Source organism: Emys orbicularis, chromosome 2, assembly GCF_028017835.1.
Source record: "Emys orbicularis isolate rEmyOrb1 chromosome 2, rEmyOrb1.hap1, whole genome shotgun sequence".
In the NCBI taxonomy this organism is placed as follows: Eukaryota; Metazoa; Chordata; order Testudines; family Emydidae; genus Emys; species Emys orbicularis.
In genome coordinates, this window is record NC_088684.1 from 275668376 (window position 1) to 275687698 (window position 19323).

General features: G+C 39.2%; 1 protein-coding gene across 1 annotated transcript in view; it reads right to left on the minus strand.

Annotated features, from left to right (window-relative positions):
• WDR37 (WD repeat domain 37) overlaps positions 1-16268 on the minus strand; it is a 62465-nt gene extending 46197 nt beyond the window's left edge. Inside the window, exons 1-2 of the mRNA XM_065398947.1 lie at positions 16077-16268; positions 6124-6301 (exon numbers count right to left, since the gene is read on the minus strand). Coding sequence (XP_065255019.1) covers positions 6124-6261 — 138 coding nt within the window. The 5' untranslated portion in view covers positions 6262-6301; positions 16077-16268. The remainder of the gene's footprint in view (positions 1-6123; positions 6302-16076) is intronic.
• Positions 16269-19323: the final 3055 nt, after the last annotated feature.

The window sequence follows — 19323 nt, forward strand, 5'->3', positions numbered from 1 at the left end:
GACTCCGCTGCCGCCTCCTGCCGAGGTGGATTTCCGGAGTCGACGGCAGAGCGATCAGGGATCGATTTTACCGCGTCTTCACTAGACGCGGTAAGCCGATCCCCGATAAACCGATTGCTACCCGCCGGATCGGCGGGTAGTGAAGACAAAGCCCTAGTCTCCTTTCAGCTTCAACATCAAAATTTCCTCATTCTCAGCTTCAAGATTTTGCACAGCTATCCCCTGCCTACCACGTCTCTGCTCATTTCTTCCTACTCCTCCGCATTACCATCACTCTGTTCAAGCCTCCTGTCCCACTGCTCCTTTTGTATCATTCTATGCTACCTTAATGCCTTCTAAATTCTCTTCATTCAAATCCCTATTTAAAAAAGGGGGAAAATCCACCAACTTTCCCCAAACCTACCCATGTTAACCACCATAAGAAAATTATTCTCCTAACTTTCAACAAAAACACAAGACTCACAAGTGTGAGTGGCACTGAAACCTAAGTGTAGCTTCCCAGACCTAACTTAAAGGGGAGGAAATGTTCACGCTTTCAGAAAGAGCTTTTTCACCTAGTAATCTGGAGTCTTCAGTTAAACAGGTTTCAACAAACAACTCAAAAGTATAAACAATTTGACTAAACCTCCCCTTGGAAAAGGGAAACTACAGCACCAATTTCAATCTCTTAAATCAATCTCAGCAGTTCTCCCATTCTCCAGTACAGAGGAAAACTGGAATTTGTAATGTAAAACACAAGCAAGAAAACTCTTGGGCTGTATTTTACACATATGTAATAATGGCTTAATTTTCACACTCTTTTGCCTGTAAAGGATAAATATCAAACTTGCTGGGTTAAATGAATTTCTTATTTTCTGCTAGAGGGCAATTTATACCAAGATGCTGCTTGTTTTTTCCTGTGTAAATGGTTTTATAAATTAAAAGTGTGCATGTTATATTATATAGTTTAAGGTGTTTCCAGTTTATGAAGTAGTCATACCTTGGAAGTACAAAAAATGAATTAAAAAAGTTGAAGAGTTTATTAGCTTAAGATGTGGTTATTACCTAAAACAGGAAGCACTTTCCAATTGTAATAAAGTATCAAATTAAATATATATAAAACAAAATGGGTTGCCAAATTTAAAAAAAAAAAAACCACATTCACTTTAAACAGTTAGTTATTCTGGTCACCCATCATCCATAGAATCACCATAGAATCATAGAATATCAGGGTTGGAAGGGACCTCAGGAAGTCATCTAGTCCAACCCCCTGCTCAAAGCAGGACCAATTCCCAACTAAATCATCCCAGACAGGGCTTTGTCAAGCCGGGCCTTAAAAACCTCCAAGGAAGGTTTACCTCCCTAGGTAAAGCATTCCAGTGCTTCACCACCCTCCTAGTGAAATAGTGTTTCCTAATATCCAACCTAGACCTCCCCCACTGCAACTTGAGACCATTGCTCCTTGTTCTGTCATCTGCCACCACTGAGAACAGCCGAGCTCCATCCTCTTTGGAACCCCCCCTCAGGTAGTTGAAAGCAGCTATCAAATCCCCCCTCATTCTTCACCTCTGGAGACTAAACAATCCCAGTTCCCTTAGCCTCTCCTCATAAGTCATTTTTGTTGCCCTCCGCTGGACTCTTTCCAATATTTCCACATCCTTCTTGTAGTGTGGGGCCCAAAACTGGACACAGTACTCCAGATGAGGCCTCACCAATGTCGAATAAAGGGGAACGATCACGTTCCTCGATCTGCTGGCAATGCCCCTACTTATACAGCCCAAAATGCCATTAGCCTTCTTGGCAACAAGAGCACACTGTTGACTCATATCCAGCTTCTCATCCACTGTGACCCCTAGGTCCTTTTCTGCAGAACTGCTACCTAGCCATTCGGTCCCTAGTCTGTAGCAGTGCATAGGATTCTTCCGTCCTAAGTGCAGGACTCTGCACTTGTCCTTGTTGAACCTCATCAGGTTTCTTTTGGCCAAATCCTCTAATTTGTCTAGGTCCCTCTGTATCTGATCCCTACCTTCCAGCGTATCTACCACACCTCCCAGTTTAGTGTCATCTGCAAACTTGCTGAGAGTGCAGTCCACACCATCCTCCAGATCATTAATAAAGATATTAAACAAAACTGGCCCCAGGACCGACCCTTGGGGCACTCCGCTTGAAACCGGCTGCCAACTAGACATAGTGATCAATGGCTCCACCCGTTGAGCCCGACGATCTAGCCAGTTTTCTATCCACCTTACAGTCCATTCATCCAGCCCATACTTCTTTCCATCTCCTCTCTCCTTTCATCTCATTATTTCTAATAATCTCCTTCCCTCCCTACAGATAGATCATCAAGGCTCTTCTCTCCATAGTAAATGCAACACATTTCTTTACGCTGTATTCAGAACTGAATTCAAATAGATGAGCTGGGATACTCCCATGTATACACAAATATGAGCTGGGATACTCCCCTGTATACACAGTTATTCAAGAGAGGAAGGGTGTTCTTGTGGTAAAAGCACTGGACAGGGACTTAAATGATCTAGGTTCAATTTTAAGCTCTGCCACAGAATTCCTGTATTGACCTTGGGCAAATCTCTTGTTGTTTCATTGGCCCATCTGCAACATGGGGATACAGAGTACTTTTCTCCCACTCTACGTGTTATGTATTTAGATAGTAATGTCTTTGGGACAAGCAATTTTCTCACACTCTGTTTGAGCAGTGGGATTTCTATGTGCTGTTCATAATACAAATAAATTCTGCTACCAAGCCCTTTGGCTGCCTTGTTGAGAGGATGGTGAGTAAAACAGAAGAAAGTAGGTAATGAATCAAAAGGATTTAGCTTCTTTAAAAGATATCATTTCACTTTCATCAGTTTTACAGGACATTTTTTGTTTTAATCTTCTCTCATACATGCTGGAATCTCTTTAGATGGAGTGAAGCTGAAGCAACTGCCTGTTGAAGACAAACTACTTAGAACTGCTAAATACAAAGTGTACTAGAGAAGGGGGATTATGAATAGCCAGAACAGAGTGAAAAACAGCTATGCATCATGATTATGCAAATCAGTTACCTAGACTCAAATATACAGTTTTGCAATTCATTATGTCTCTAACTGTAAAACATCCTTGCACTATGGCTGAGACATTTCTCTTTCCTTTCTTCTGTTGTTGATATTACACAATAACTGAAGGTGAGCTATTAATTGTGTGTTACATTTTCAGTTTGACAGCTGTATGTTTTATTTTAGAGAAGTTTTCACTAAATTGAGAATTATTACACTCACAAGATATAAAGAAGCAAATTTAGTAATACCTGTGGGTGTTTTAAGCAGATGGGAAATAATTTGCATAGCTCAAAACTCTGAGCCCTTAAACCACAATCGCCTGCCTAGGTGTTCCAATTGCCAGTAAAAAGTAAGCAAACTTAAGTTTCTCCAAAGATAGATTTATCAGACACTCCAAATGGTGATGTCTCTGGAAAAATGGGAACTAGCAAGACATGTTATAAATAGGATAAAGACCACCAAGTGACAGCATCTCTTAAATCCACATAATCCTATGTTAATGCAATGTTAAGGCTGAAAACTGAAAATAATCTAACATTAACTCACCTACTGGTCCATGCTATGCACACCTGGATGAGCTTAGGTTAAGATATGCAATACGTGCAACACAGCCACAATTACATCGAGAATATTAACTAACTTCCAGACTCACGTTTCAATTTGCAAACTTCAGAATGGGATTCATCACAAAACTTTTTATAAAAAGAAAAGTGAAGAGGCAAAATCCAAATTTTTAATCATTTAAATTTCAAACCTCTGCCTCTATTTCCTAGTTTAAGCAGCTACAAAGAGCACACTGAGCAGACTGTATCAGGTAAAAGAAAAACAGAGCCAGGCAACAAAAGCAAGTGAGTGTAGTCCCAACTTCTGTTGTGAAGCGGACAATAAAATAGGAGCACTCTAAAATTTAGGTCAGAACCTACCAACCAACAGGGAAAAGGGCACTACCAACAGGCTGCACTGTCAGTTGCTTCAAAGGCTGTTAAGGAGAAAGCCTTTCATCTGAATGCTTAGGCTGAGGATAAAAGGCTTCTACAGAGGCAACAACAGCTTACTTCACTTGGTCGGGAAGTGCACACAACCAGGAAGTGAAGTCACTACAGTCAGCAATCACTGAGGACAGAGCAAGTAATACTGGAGAAACACCACAGAAAGGAAAATCTAGGTTAGAAATTTGGGGGGTCGGGGGGAGAGGAGAATAAATTTCAGCAATGGAACAAGTTACCATATATTTTAATAAAATAATAAAATTTCATCTAATCAGGATACCAAGGGGATTGACTAGATGACCCAATATACATGCCACCTTTAATCAACCTCTAGCCTCAAAAACTACTTCGGTTTTGTACAAACAAAAAAACCCAACAATTTAATGTCCCAGCACAATCTATGACAAGACAGAACTGGGGATAGACAAGAACAACTGTTAAAGAAAGGAGACAAATCAAATGTGGTCTACAAACAAACTTATACTGAAACAAAAGATGTGAATTTAAATCAATTTAGTTACCTTTAGTGCAAGTTAGCTAAAAATGACTTGAACCACTTTTACTCTGAAATAAGTGTTCACACACAGACTTGATCTGAAATAATCTGTTTTATGAAACAGATTTAATTAAAAGTGTGTATGTAGACCAGCTATTAGACAGTATCACACACATGTGCTTGTCAGCAGAGTTTAGCAAGTTTCCCGGGAGCCTACAACTAAAGAAAGAGCCTTAGTACAGGTCAGAAAATCCTTAACCTAGGGTTAAAATGTAATGTAGATGCTCAAGCCCAGGGTTCCCTGACACAGGTCAGCTAACTCAAGTTCCACTAACCCTATGCTTACATTGTTGTGTAGGCATACCCTTAGCTTAACAGCCTGCTAACTGTTTGTATTCTTTGATATTAAACAAAACTACCCATCTTTAATTTCTTTTAATATTTACCATACAAAAGTAAAAATGTCAGCAGCTCTTAACCTCTCAAGCTTTGCCCTTGTTGTCCTGGTTGCTTTTAGACCAATGCCTGGAGTAATCCAAAATAATCCAATGTGCCCTTTCTGCTAGGCCAGTATCTCAGCTGTCCCTTATCACTGCTTGTTTACGTCAGGAAGGAAGGTAAGAAAATAGTCTCAAAAAGGACATTACCTAACTCAGTACTTCAGAAAATGAGACACACAAAAATGGATGTTTTATATAATGAGCTGAAAAAATACAGACTAACTATAAAGTTAAACACAGTACAGGTTTCTTTATAAGTAAGTTACAAACTAACCCAAAACTTAGAAAAAGCTCATTACCAACTCTAAATGAGTAATCAAGCCCATAATGTTACAAGGATTTTTGCTTCTGTCTAGCAAAATGAAGCAATATACCTTTGTCTCCTCAGAGAGAGTAACTTTTCAGAGAGCCTCGCACAGTTAGACCTATTTTTCCTTTGAAGATTTGTGACTACAAAGAAGTTCAAACTTCTTTTTCTGATATTTTGTTTTTAATATTTCAGTCATCTCTCCTGGACAATCCAGTTAGAAGTTTGATATTCTTTGCCAAGTCCATATTGCCCAGTATATGAAGTTAATGGCTGTTTGGAACTTACTTGCATTATGTTCTTCCCACCGCATTTCCTTACGAACTCTACATTTGTATTGCAAGTGTGTTACTAAAGCATTCAAAATCACTTCAAGTTAAAATGGAGTCAAGTTTGTATCTGTTATCAGAGCTCTGGGCAGGTAAATGAAGGTTACACAAGAATCCTGGATTTGTCATTCCCTGCCCTAAAGGAAGTGCACAATGATCTCATTTATACTTGAGCATGATTTGTACATACTGTTTTTAACATGGCTTGACTGTTAAAACCAGTTTCCCAATAAATGTGGCTAGGCTATGTTCTTAGGGGCATTTATTTTATGGCAGGGTATTACAGCATAATTTGTAAAGTTTTTCCATTAACATCGTCCACTTAAAGTTCCAGTTTAACTAGATATTCTTCATGAGTTAAGTCTGTACTTATTTTTCTGTACACAAAGAAATAAGACAGTCCCATTATTTATTTGTAAAGAGTTTTAAGAAATTAGTTCTTGAATATCAATCTGTTAGTTTACCTGCCCTTCCAACATCTCTCTTTGCAATCCCGTCCTTTCTTGCTCAGAACTGTTGGTTCTTCGTATAGAAAGACTGTGTGATTTGCGCTTCTGCTTTGCTTGCCGAGCAGTTGCACAACTTCCACTTTCTGTGGGCATTACTTCAAGGAAATAACTTCACTGAGGCGCCTATGATAAACTAAGGACAAGTATTAAGCATTACAATTTGCTCTACATAACAGGCCACAGTAAAAAGTATTTATTGGAATGGAAACATTTAGGTCTATTGAATTCTAGTTTTGTTTTAGATTTCATTAAGCCCTTCCAGGAGGGACTGATTTCTATTAAAGTTACAGCTGTAATTTAAGTAACTAATTTTTAAGAGTTTAAATATATGCATCTGAATAATTAGAAGTAGAGAATGGAATCACATTACACTGCACTTTTTCATTCATTACTAACCCTCCACAAAATGAAAACAATAATTTCACTATCTTGTGATTACTAACCACTTTCCAAATTAAAATCTAGAGATAGTTCCAAAATGCTTCCAGGAAACAACCAATATTCATATTGTATTTCACTGAAACACATGCAAAGTTAAAACGCAGCTGGAAAATGAAAGTACAGGGACTTGATAATTGAGGGACACTGTCAGGTTAAAAATATATAAAACCACTCTTTGTTAGTCTACACAATTCCATAAGCGTGCTTGCTTTTTACCTCTAATGCTAGTAATTTAAAATAAGGTTGAAAAATTTGAAAATCTAGTTTTTCCAACATTCACTCAGCTTGTATAGAGAAACTAGCCTTGTCAGTTTCACATTTGTTTATAGTCAATTTCATTTAATTTTTAGGTAGTCAAAACATTTCTATAAATATTAGGTTTCGTAAGGCTGTTTAAACAAAAGCCAAGTTATATACCTGACAGTATCTCTTCAGCTAAATTTACTATGCATGACCCACGGTGTTTCTCAATTTAAGAAAATCAAATTATTTATTGCATAAACTATTGGAGAATATATACTTTGTTGTCAAAAATTTAGTTTAATTTTGAAAAAAATCCAGGAATTATAACAGTTGTTTTAAAACTGGTTTCAGTATCAGTTTCAAAACATTTAATTTCATGCAATCTCAGTTTTACTATAAAGCAATTCAAATATCTTAAGTTCTCACTGATTTAAAACTTTGTTGATAATGTAACATTGAGGTAACTGAAAACATTATTCATTCTCCAGCCTTAATGATTTCTGAAAAAGTAATCACAACCCAAAGAATAGCTGCAGTAGTCTGCAGAGCAAAAGGAGAGCAGAGTTGGCACAGCTATTAAGGCTGAGCTATTAACTGAACTTCCTAAAGAAGTTAATCAGAAGAAAAATTAAATCAAATCCATGGCCATCTCCAGTTTAAAGATCTGCCAAAATACTAAAGCGTGAGCAAGCTAGGAATGAGCACCGTCACACTCTTTACAAGATTACATGTTAACTCATTTGGTTTTCAGCATTTTTAAATCCTGCATTATCAGATATTCAGCCAATGACAAAAGTAACTTACTGAAAAGTATTATGGGCTAAGTAGTCAATGTCCTTCAATTTGCTTTGATTTTTTTATATATATAAAAAAAAACAGTGTAAAAAGCGGGCTGTAGTTAAAAAAAAAAATCTGATGGACTCCAACTGTTAGTTAAGGCTTGAATGCGCTCTCTCTCACACACACACACACACTTCTTACTTAAAATACAAAGATTTTTTTTTTTTAAGAGGTTTTGGGCCCCTTGATGCATCATCTCAGTTCTATGAGTCCCATTAAATTGTCTTCCAGTACCAAACCCACAATGAATCTAAAATAAAACTCGGCTACAACAGGATCTTGGCATCACTAAAATGATTCCACTAAGTCTCACTGGGTACTTCACATTGCCCCCTCACTCTCTTTTGTCTGTGGTTTATTAGAAGAAACTAGTCACAACCAGGTTCACAAAATCATTGGGATGCATGGAGGAGGGAGAGAACTGTATTTTTGTGTAGGATATTTCTCATTTCACCCAAGTTTCCTTTTTTATTTATCACATAAAAGGAAACGTAGTTACATATAAAAATAGGATTGATGTTAAGATACACCCAACAATTTATTTTCATCAGTTTTAAATGTTTCACTTCGAGTCATTGTCCTTGATCAACAAGGATGCCTAGATAGTAGCATTGAGGTTACACTATTCCCTTCAATGTGCACCGCCTTGGCTTATTAATTTTCATCTGCCATTGTGTTGCCAAAGTATTTCATTTTGATAGGTCTTTACAGACTGCTTCACAACAGTCCTTTCTAGACTTCTTTCCCCCAATAGTTTTCACATTGAAAAAAACAGACTAATAACTTGATACAGTCAAATGGGAGAAAAAAATCATTTCTCTGAAAAATGTGTACCTACTGTTATACCTAATATTACAATAACTGAAAGATTAGAGGAAAATATTTCTCTATTATTTCAGTTTATTTTGTCCACTTGATAGTATTTTAACACTTTCACTGACGATCAGTTGCACACTCTTTCTCATGCACCAGCACAACCACAAGACTCATGCACTACTCTGGAGACAGTTCACATGCACACTCTTCCCCAGCCCTTGCATGAAGGTGTTTACTAGTACAGCAGCAGCAAAGCTGACATTGAAGAGGCAGCAGGCAAGCATGTGCATAGAGAGGGAGGGGAGGGGAAATAGAAGGGACCGGCTTAAGTACATTCAGAGTTGTTGCTCCCGTGCCCACCATAAAAACCTTGAGTAAAGGAGCAAAGCACAACAACAAAAACCCCGATAATTAAGGATTTTTTTAAAATTGAAATAGTATGTGTTGGTTTAAGATGTTTAAACAATTGACTGTTTGAATTAGCTAAGTTGACAGTATCCCTTTAAATGTTTTAAATATGAAAACATTTTCAAAGTTGTAAAAATGATTTTTAGTCAAAAAGGTAAACGTGTGATCACAATATAAACTATATTTTCTTTGGTGTAGGCTTCACAAAAAAGATCTTTGGCAATATGATCCTACAGCATAAAACAATAAAGGTGCTCATTACTGGCAGTTACCTGGATGCCCCCTATTAAGTAATGCTTTCAAACAATTAAAGTTACCTGTCCAGAGTATCAGTGTCATGTTACATATCCTATGAAAACCATATTAAATATTGATTAGTAAAACAGCACATAAACCGAAGTCTTTCACATCTTTAGCTTGAACTCTTTAGTAACTAAAACATGCCAGACTTAAAAAAAAAAAATAACCACACGTCAATACTAAGCACCATATTTGACCCAAACAAGGAGAAAGACTTAAAATTGTCATGTTATATAGTTAGTCTGATTAGTCAAGTATATTGGCTTTTTTTCCTGCTGATTCAAGGAGTGGTATCAATGGTTTTTGAAAAGAGCCATACCCATCTCTCCTCTGCTGACAGAACTACCTGGCTGAAGAGCCAGCATGGGTCAATGATCCACTTGCCTCCTGAACCCTGATCCCAAAACAAATGGAACTTCTCAAAGCTAATTCTTAGTGTAAAAGGGGGGCAGCTGATCAAGAATAAACAAACAATCTGTTGAAAACATCAGTGGGATCTAATAATGCAATATTGTTTAAAATGCAGCTAGAATGCTGTTTTGAGTGGTAATACACATGTATTACAAAATCAGCACAATGATTATCTATACTCATTCTACCAAGAAGCTTAGGACAGTTCAAGTGTTATAATAAATGCCTGGATAGTATTTTCTCCCATAGTGATTAGTCAAAGCCTTGACATGAGTTTGATGCACATCTTTATTATTTGCTACCAATCAGCACAAGTAGGGACAAATGATGTACTCTAGAGAACAGCCTATGTTGTGAATAATCACCTATTCTTACAATGCCATATTATTCATATATTTCAATTATCCTTTTTTGATATGACTAATGAATATTTTAAAATGTGAGAAAGTAAAGCGCTATTACCTATCTTTCTGTACTGAAAGTTACCATATATTGACTCAATTATAGTATTTTGTTAGAGTTGGAATAGATTCGTGTAACAAATTACTGTTGTGCTTTATTGGACTATGATGATGAAGCAGCAGTCACTAATTCAAATGAAGGTGCAAACTAAAATTAGACTTCCATTCTTTTCAGAAAGTAACTCACTGCAACAATCAACCTACTCTGCTTGCATGTTTCTTCTCTGTTGTTCATTGTTCAGGAGTTGAACAAGTTGTGTAATGAAAGGAAAGAATGCAAGGGGCAAGCTTGTTGCTGCAAGCCAGAGAGGAAATCCGTTGTAGGAAGTGTCAGAGTGCAGATGGAATGACTAAAGCACTGCATCTCCTTTTTTGTTAATTCAAAACAACGTAAGAGTTGAGGAAAAAACAGGGAGGAGGTCAGGGAGAATGTGAAGAGTTTGCAGCAAGATCTCTTTTACCTAAGAACCAAGTTCATTTTCCTCATTCCCTGCTCAATTTTGTTAAGTTCTGTCTATTTTGATATTGAATACTTTAGAGGAAGATTTTCAAAAGCAAATAAGGAACTTAATAGTCCCATTACCTTTTGCTCCTATATCCCTTAAGTACTTTTGAATATCTCCCTATCAAACATTAAGTTTCAGAATAATAACCAGCTATTTTAGTGTGCAGTGCATAATAAAGTAGATCTGAAAGTTCCTTATTACTGTTGAACAGGAGGATAATTGCTAAAATAAAGTCCCATGAAATATGTTGATGTCAAACACTTAAGTCATTGTTTTCCCACGGGTCATGTTTGAAAATAAGAGTGATTAATTATTTTTTGGCAAGCCTTTCATTATATGTGACTGATTTTGAAATTAACAAAAGTTTTTAATTTAATTCCTAGCTTATGCAGCTATGTTCTCAGTGTGCATATAGCTCTAGGAATTAGAAGGAACAAAATGCTTCCATTTTGAGGTACTCTGTGAACACTATTTTCAGGGACACTGAGCACTCACAGCTCCCATGAATTCAGTGGGAGTTCCAAGCATGCAGCAGATTTGAAAGTCAGGCCAACTGGCTTTTTAGGATAAAAGAATAGTTGTTTCTTTTAATAAATACAAATTTAAACATTATGCCATATCAGATATCATAGTAACAATGCTAAAGCTAAGGATAATCATTGTAAGGGTGATCAAATATTTAATCTGCTTGACACTTATTACAAGACTAATTTAGTTTCAACATACATAGTAGCATATTATAATTTAGAAAACAAAATTATAGACTGCAACACAGGCAATGTCAATTTCAACATTACATACACAATACATACATTTAATTATGGCATAACTAACATTGCAGTTTTCTTTAAAACCCTGACAGTGATAGTGTAAACTCTCAGTAGCTATTGTGACAACATATTTACTTGCTGTATCAACCTACTACATTTTTTCAGCATTCGGTTACTTTTAGAAGGGTCGTAAAGGAGAAAGGAACCTCTCCAGGGATGGTAACTGTGAACTTCCCATTAGGCCAGCTGACAAATGACTCTGTTATAAATTTTATAAATGCCATGGCTTGAAAAGTTAACTAGGCAGCTACTAGCCAGAGGACTCAGCCAACTAGACAAAGGCCAATGTGAAAGACAGGAAGAGAACCCACCCGTGAAGTGCAAGTGCAATGTACTGGTGAAAAGCCCAGACCTCATTCCCATGTGCTGAAGAGGCAGTAAATACTGCCCCAGACCCATCTCAGGGCTCCAACTTTCATTAGCCTATCTGAAATCTGAAGCATATATTTATCATCCAATAACAATTATGTGGATCTCATCATCATAGTATCCAAGTGCTTCATAATTATATGGAAGGCAAGGACTTATTATCCCTATTTCATAGATGGAGAACTGACACAAATGGTAGATTAAATTATTTGCCCAAGGTCTCTCACACAGCAAGTCTATGACTGCGCTAGGAATTGAACGTAGGTCTCTTGAGATTCAGTCTAATGCTCTACCTCACATGATACCGACTCAGTGCCTCCCACTGTAAAGCAAAGTGACACCATCCTTTTAAATGTATGAATTTATTCTCTCTCAAGGGATTATTTTTCACCTGGAATAGTAATACAGAAGTGTTGAAGGCTTTTTTTTTTTTTAAATATGGTCTCACAGTGCAATATCTAGCCTCTGACAACAGCTAGACCTAGAAAATGTAAAATTTTGATATACTGAAGCTGGACAAATCTCTAAATCTACCCAGTAGACAAATTCATAGCACATCTTTATTGCTTCAATTTAACTGACAGAATATAGGGCTTTGGCGCTGTGCTCCGGCTCCGCTCCAGCTCCAGGCAAAAACCTGCTGCTCCGCGCTCCAGCTCCGGGCTCCGCTCCAAAGCCCTGGAAATAAAGCTCACCTCTCTAGGTACAACACTGGCTATCCAACAGCACACTAGTTCATATTAATGACAGTGACCTGATAGCTTTATCCAAGAGTTTTGAAGGAACAACATTTCTTCAGTGAATCGTTGCCTGATATTCCAGTAAGATATGTTTAAGTGGCCTCCATGCTATTTCAACAGATTTTAATTTCTTAGAAAGATACAAACTACCTCCCTCCAAACAATTCTGGATGTCTCAAATTCATGCATCACAATGCAAATCTAACAGTAGGGTGCAGTCTTCTTGTAAATCAAACGGAAAAGGGCTTCTTTTTTTTTTTTTATGGCTACAGCTATTTGATCATCAAGAAGCAATGAGGAATCCAGGTGAATACAAACGCTATCAGTATTTGAGGAGTTATTATTCTTATTGGGTAGAACTTAGGCATCTCATTCATGGGCCAAGACCTCACTGTGTTAAGTACTGGATAAACAGTGCACCTCTACCCCGATATAACGCGACCCGATATAACACAAATTCGGATATAATGCGGTAAAGCAGTGCTCCGGGGGGGCGGGGCTGCGCACTCCGGTGGATTAAAGCAAGTTCGATATAACGCGGTTTCACCTACAATGCGGTAAGATTTTTTGGCTCCCGAGGACAGTGTTATATCGAGGCAGAGGTGTATCTGGGTGTTGAAAACCCTCAGTAGCTAAATTGCTATTATGCTATTAAGCTTTATTTTTTTAAAATAGACTAATCTCTAACAGCAATAAACCTCTTATGTACATTACTTGGCTATTGGATTACTGTGCTTTATTGGTTAAACAGTTAACAAAAAACACATAGCAAGGACTCTCCAAGGGTTAATACTTCTCAGTAAGCTCACTCAAGTACTAGCAAGAATAATCCAACATTTATACAACACCTTGTCTCAAAGCATTTGTAAGCGCTCTAACATATCCACTATGCATCACAAAAACTCAAACGCTATTCAAATGGCACACACAAACACTGCAATGCCCAATCCTCCCAACTTCAAACATTAAGTGAAACTCTAAAACTGGTCAAACATAACCCAGAGAACATCCAAACTGAGCACTGCTCTTTAAATTATGAAAAAACTGTAGACTCAACACCACATAATGTAGCATCTGTCAATGAATCAGGAATAGACAACAATGACCAATGGTTACTGGAAGAACCCCTAGCATACTGTGAGTCTCTCCTAACAAATGCTTGAGAAGGTGGCCTAGTGGATAGAGCACCTTACTGGGGCTACTCCCAGCTTTGCCATTGACTTGCTGGGAGACCTTGAACAAGTCAATATACCTCTCTGTGCCTCAGTTTTCCCATCTGACACTTACCTCCTTTACAAAGCACTTTGAGATCTACCGATGAACAGAATATTTCTGTATTATTACAACAATCCTAGGATTCTGTCATTTTTACACTTTGGCAAGCTATGCAAGTATTACCATGTGAATAAAGTATTCTGTTCCAAACTAACCACTTCATCCCATGTTCAAGAAAACAGTTTCAGTACACACAATCTATTTAAGCAAACTAAGTTTTAAAAAAGAACAGGAGTACTTGTGGCACCTTAGAGACTAACAAATTTGTTAGTCTCCAAGGTGCCACAAGTACTCCTGTTCTTTTTGCGGATACAGACTAACACGGCTGCTACTCTGAAACCTAAGTTTTAAAATGAAGTGCAGCATTAGGCCACAGCTCCACTGGGAAAGTACATTATATTAGACAGTACTAATATGTTTTACTTAACATGATAAATAATTTAGTAACTAGTGTAGACATGGACAAGTGATCTTTAAGAACACATTAGCTGGTCATGGTTAACACTAATCTCTAGGGTTAACTATAACCAGCTAACATATTTTTAAACAACTGTCCTCGTCCACATCAAGGACAAAGTTACATTTAATGTTTGTTAAGACACAAAGGGCTGGTCTATACTCAAACTGGAACCAGAGTAACTAAATCAGTTTTAATTCCCAGTTTTAGTGCAAATCTACATATGGATACTTATTTCAGATTAAGAGTTTCCTATTTCAGTTTAATTTAAATTGGGAAAAGAACAATTTAAATTAAATTAGAATGGGACACTATTTGAAATAAGACTTCACACAGACTTACATTGAAACAACTTTAAAGTTGTGAATTAAAACTGATTTAATTTGGTTCCAGTTTGTACACAAGCCTTTCCTAGCATGATGCATTTACCTAAACAAGCTGTAGAAGAGCACACAAAACAACAGAAAAGTGAGTGCAGTTTGGAAGCTTCCTAAAACTAAGTATGTTACTGATGAAACCAAGTTTTTATCATGCAAACATAGTAAAAGGTACTCATTTTTTCTAAACTTACTTGTTATATATAAATGAAGTGAGATTTTGCTGTAATGAAGGAATATTTTTAACACCACACATTTGTGTTTCCCTGAAAGGTTTACTCAGTGGAGTTGAAATAAATTCAAAGGAGCTATGCCAGTTCATTAGATAAACCTTCCATGGACGTATTAAAACGATGACTACAATTAAGTGTCTACTTTTGAATTTCACAGCTTTTCCAATTTGTCAAAGATAAAACATGTAAAAGTTTTTGCCACAAACAACAATTAGGGATACAATACCTGCATTAATTCCTGAAACACAACACTTATTCTAGTCTTTGTATAAAGCTTTTCTATTTCCTAATTTTAGGAAGGAAATGAAACACCTTTTCTTTCACTTAACAGTGTAAACATGCTGATAACTCCTGGAAATTCATTTCCAAAGGGACCACTCCAGAGAAAGAGGGAGAAACATAGCTGGTGAAGCTTTAAAAGCTTAATTTATAAACACAGTTAAAATATCTTTATGTCATTTTCGGAAGAGTAATGATTTGCCTGGGTCCATAAACTTTTTCCTGATGACACTGCTGTACTGTATGCTAACTGAGTAGTGGCAGCATTTGACTTGTGCTGTGCATGTGGAGTCTGTAACGTCATTTAACAGATAAAATATAATAACGGAAATTCTTCAACGCAGCTTGTTCCTCACGTACTGGGCATGTGATCAGCACTCAGCCCTGAGCAAGGGGAAATGGGGAGGTTATTTCTGCTGCAGCTCAGGGCAACAACTGTAAAATCAAATAGCTCCGGACAGTGAAGAGCTCACAGGACACGGCCAGGGCCCATCCTCAACCTGTCTAAAACCCCAATCGTCACAGCATTTGGGGCCCTGGCAACATCCCTCACCCATGGCTCAGATCACCTGTGCCGCCTTAGCTGTGCCCCCCAGTGACATCCCCTCCACCCCGCTACGGAGCGCTCTCGCGCCCCTCACCCACAGCCAGGGCCCGCTCAGACCCCTCCCCACCATCACCCACCCGCGAGGGGAGAAAGGAGGCGGCTGTGCCCACAGCCGCAGAGGAACGGCGAGGGCCCCACCCCACGGGGAGAGAAGGGAGGATGTCCCGGGGAAAGGAAGCCGGGGGGGGGGGGTTCGAACTGCTCTGAGATTCTCCCCCACCGGCCGCCTCGCCCGTCCCCACTCCGGGGGCAGCCTCCTCGGACGGGAAAATGGCGGAGGTTCGGGGAGGGGGGAACCGAGGCCCCCGCACTCACCTGTCACCAACGGCCGGGGCCGACTTGCAAGTGAGCGCCGCGGAGGAAGTGGCGGACACGGGAAAACAGGACGGGCGGGGCCTAGCGCGGAAGGGGGACAGGACACGCAGAAGGAGATGACAGCTGGGCCGGGGTCCGAAGTGTCTCAGAGCTGAGAAGAACCAAGAAACCGCTCGCAAGAGAAACCCGCCAACATCCGGCTCCGAGCGGAAGCGCCGCCTCCACCCGCACCATAGAGAAAGGGGGGACTGCGCAGAGCGTAGCTTGCAGGCAGAGCGGGGGCGGGCCGGGCCGGGCCGAGGGACAGCCACAGTATAGATCACGTGACCAGGAGGTTGTTGTCTGCTGTGTTCGGGCCGCAGGTTACAACAGACGCAGAGCGGCCCGCAGGCTGTCAGGGGTCGGTGTCTGCACAGCTCAGTGGGGCAGCGTGTGCACACCCCAAGCCAGAGGGTATGCATGCGTTGGGCACCTTAGAGAGCAGTTAATGCTGGTTTATTACTGCCATGGGGGTGAGGTAGGGGAAACTATTTTGAACTCTTGTATAATTAAATATGAAAATGAGACTACATCATACATAATGTTTTAACAGTTTAAGTACTTCCTAAAAATATTTAAACATGTTTTTTTAATTGTATTAGGTTTTGTAACAATACTTTTAAAAAAATCACAGTGTAGCTCCCAACACAGGTGATACCAGCAGCCTGGGCAAATGAGACTAGGGATCAGGCATTTAGGGTAAAATGCAGTATAGACTTTGCCCAGGCTGAATCCCCACTCTGTCACACATGTGATTGGCATGTGTTGAGATCTGGCAACTCTGATCTTAGGCTGTGTCCTGGAGTTAGGTTGCAAAGAACTTCCTTTTGGACCCCAGTTTATATAGTTAAATTTGAGTCCTGCTTAGCTATACCTTAACCAATCATTTTAAACTAAATACAAAACAGTATTTTTCACCAATCGTAGCCCATTACAAAACAATTTTTAACCCATCAGACCTCACCACCTTAATTAATTTTAATCGTGCAAAATTAGTTATGCAACAGACAAACAAATAATCAGAAACCACACAGATAAACAATAGAGAAGTAGGGATCATAAAGGAAAAACAATAAAGTATATATTTCACAATCACAACTGTTGATAAGTGATTCCTTGCCAGACAGAATGCTATCAAATAAAGTTTTCCTTATACATCTTAAGAGCTGTTTCTTTTTCTGGTGATGGTGGGCACTATTAAGAGGGGCACCTTCTTAAAAGCCCAATATTGCATTTTTTTGATGCAATTTAGATGTGATTTTCTGCTTCTTAACTCATGACTGCTGCTGTCCTAATGTGGCGGCTGCTTACTAAAGAAAACGGCCTCAGACCTTACGGGGGAAATGGGGATACAGCCTTTCAAGAAGATATGAGGAAAAATGGAGACTGCATAGACAACAAGGATCCCCAGGAAAGGGAGCATGCGAAGTGAAGCATGAATAGAATCCCATCACTTCATTTTTCAGTTTGACTCCTGACTCTCTTACCCTACTCCAATTACCCCAGTCACCACCATACTATAATTATCCCTGTGATGCTGGCAGACCAGGTGCCAGCTCAGGCCGAAGCCCCAGTTCAATTCACTTTTGTATTAGTATAGATCAAAGTAATTGTTAAATGTATAAGAGTGTATTTGTGTTTAAACTTCATGAAAACTAATGTGAAGTTGCTTGCATTGTTTTCACTTATCTGTATCCTATTATAATGTAATAGCAAACATTTACATTGTGAATACCCCTTTAACTAAATAACCCATCAAATAAGAAAGAAGCCTTGTGAAATGCAACTGAAGAACTGTAACTAGGGTGACCAGACAGCAAATGTGAAAAATCGGGACGGGGGTGAGGGGTAATAGGAGCCTATATAAGAAAAAGACCCAAAAATCGGGACTGTCCCTATAAAATCGGGACATCTGGTCACCCTAACTGTAACAGAAAAGTGCTAATTTCAAAACAAGTGGTCATTGTGTGTGATGATCGGAGGTCAAAGACTCAAAATGCATTCCTCACACTCCGTCATCAAAGGAAAAGCCCACGTGGGTAGTGAAACAGCTGTTTTCTGTGAGAAGAAGCTATAAGTATGGATTCAAGGAAAGATCCTGCATCTCTGGACTGTTTGGATTCTAACAAGGCAGAACAACTGAACAAGAAGATGGAAATCTCCGGAATTATTCTGGGTGGCCCTGAGAGACTTTTGGAAAACTGGCAGATTACTACATCTCTGCAACCATTGAGAATTATAGACTGTGACTCACCTGTGCATATATTTTACCTGCTTTAACCTCAATAACTCTCACTTCTTAGCTAATAAACCTTTAGTTAGTTTACTATAGAATTGGCTACCAGCATTGTCTTTGGTGTAAGATCTAGAGTACCAATTGATCTGGGGTAAGTGACTGTTCTCTTGGAACTGGGAGCAACCTGATATGATGTGATTTTTGGTTTTATCACAAAGTCCAGTTTGTCTGGGTGGTAAGAGTCTGGGGAGTCTAAGGGGACTGTCTCTGACTCAGTGGTAAGATTGGTATAGTGATCCAGGAGTTCACATTTGTTAGTGGCTTGGGAAATTTAATTATAGACCACACCACCAGTTTGGGGTGTCTGACCTGTTTTCTGACAGTCTGCCCTGAGGTTGGCACTCTCAGTTGTGAGCCACTCCATACACCGTGATAACCCCTTCACCCCAAGTATTTCCACCTGCATATGGATTCATCCAGGAATTAAAAAGCAGACCACAAGATTCCATATTTGGTGGAGGCTTTGGAGACATGTGGTGCATCCCTCCCCCTCTGAGCCAATACTCTTAGTCCTGTGGCAGGGGCCTAGAGAGTGTTCTATCTCTCCTATGGAACAACAGCAACAGGATGATGCAGGATTTGTAAATGGAAGCAGAATCAGGCCCTATAGCAATAAGGGGAGGACAAAGGATGTAACAACTATCCCTGTGGTACTTGGGGACCTGGGAGCCAGAGACGGGACATCCTGTAGAAGCTGCTAGGGAGCAGAACTGCAGCTATTACTGCTTCTCAGCCTCAGCCACCAGGTGGCAAAGCAGACACTCCCTCCTTTCCTTTTTCCCGAATGGCCACATCTAACACTGCGGAGTAGCTTGGCTTTGGACTTAGGAAACTAAGAAGAGGATCTGGAGGGAGAGCTGCATCTCCTGGGCTCAAGTTCTTAAAACCTGCTAAAGGAAGAAGGCAAAGCCC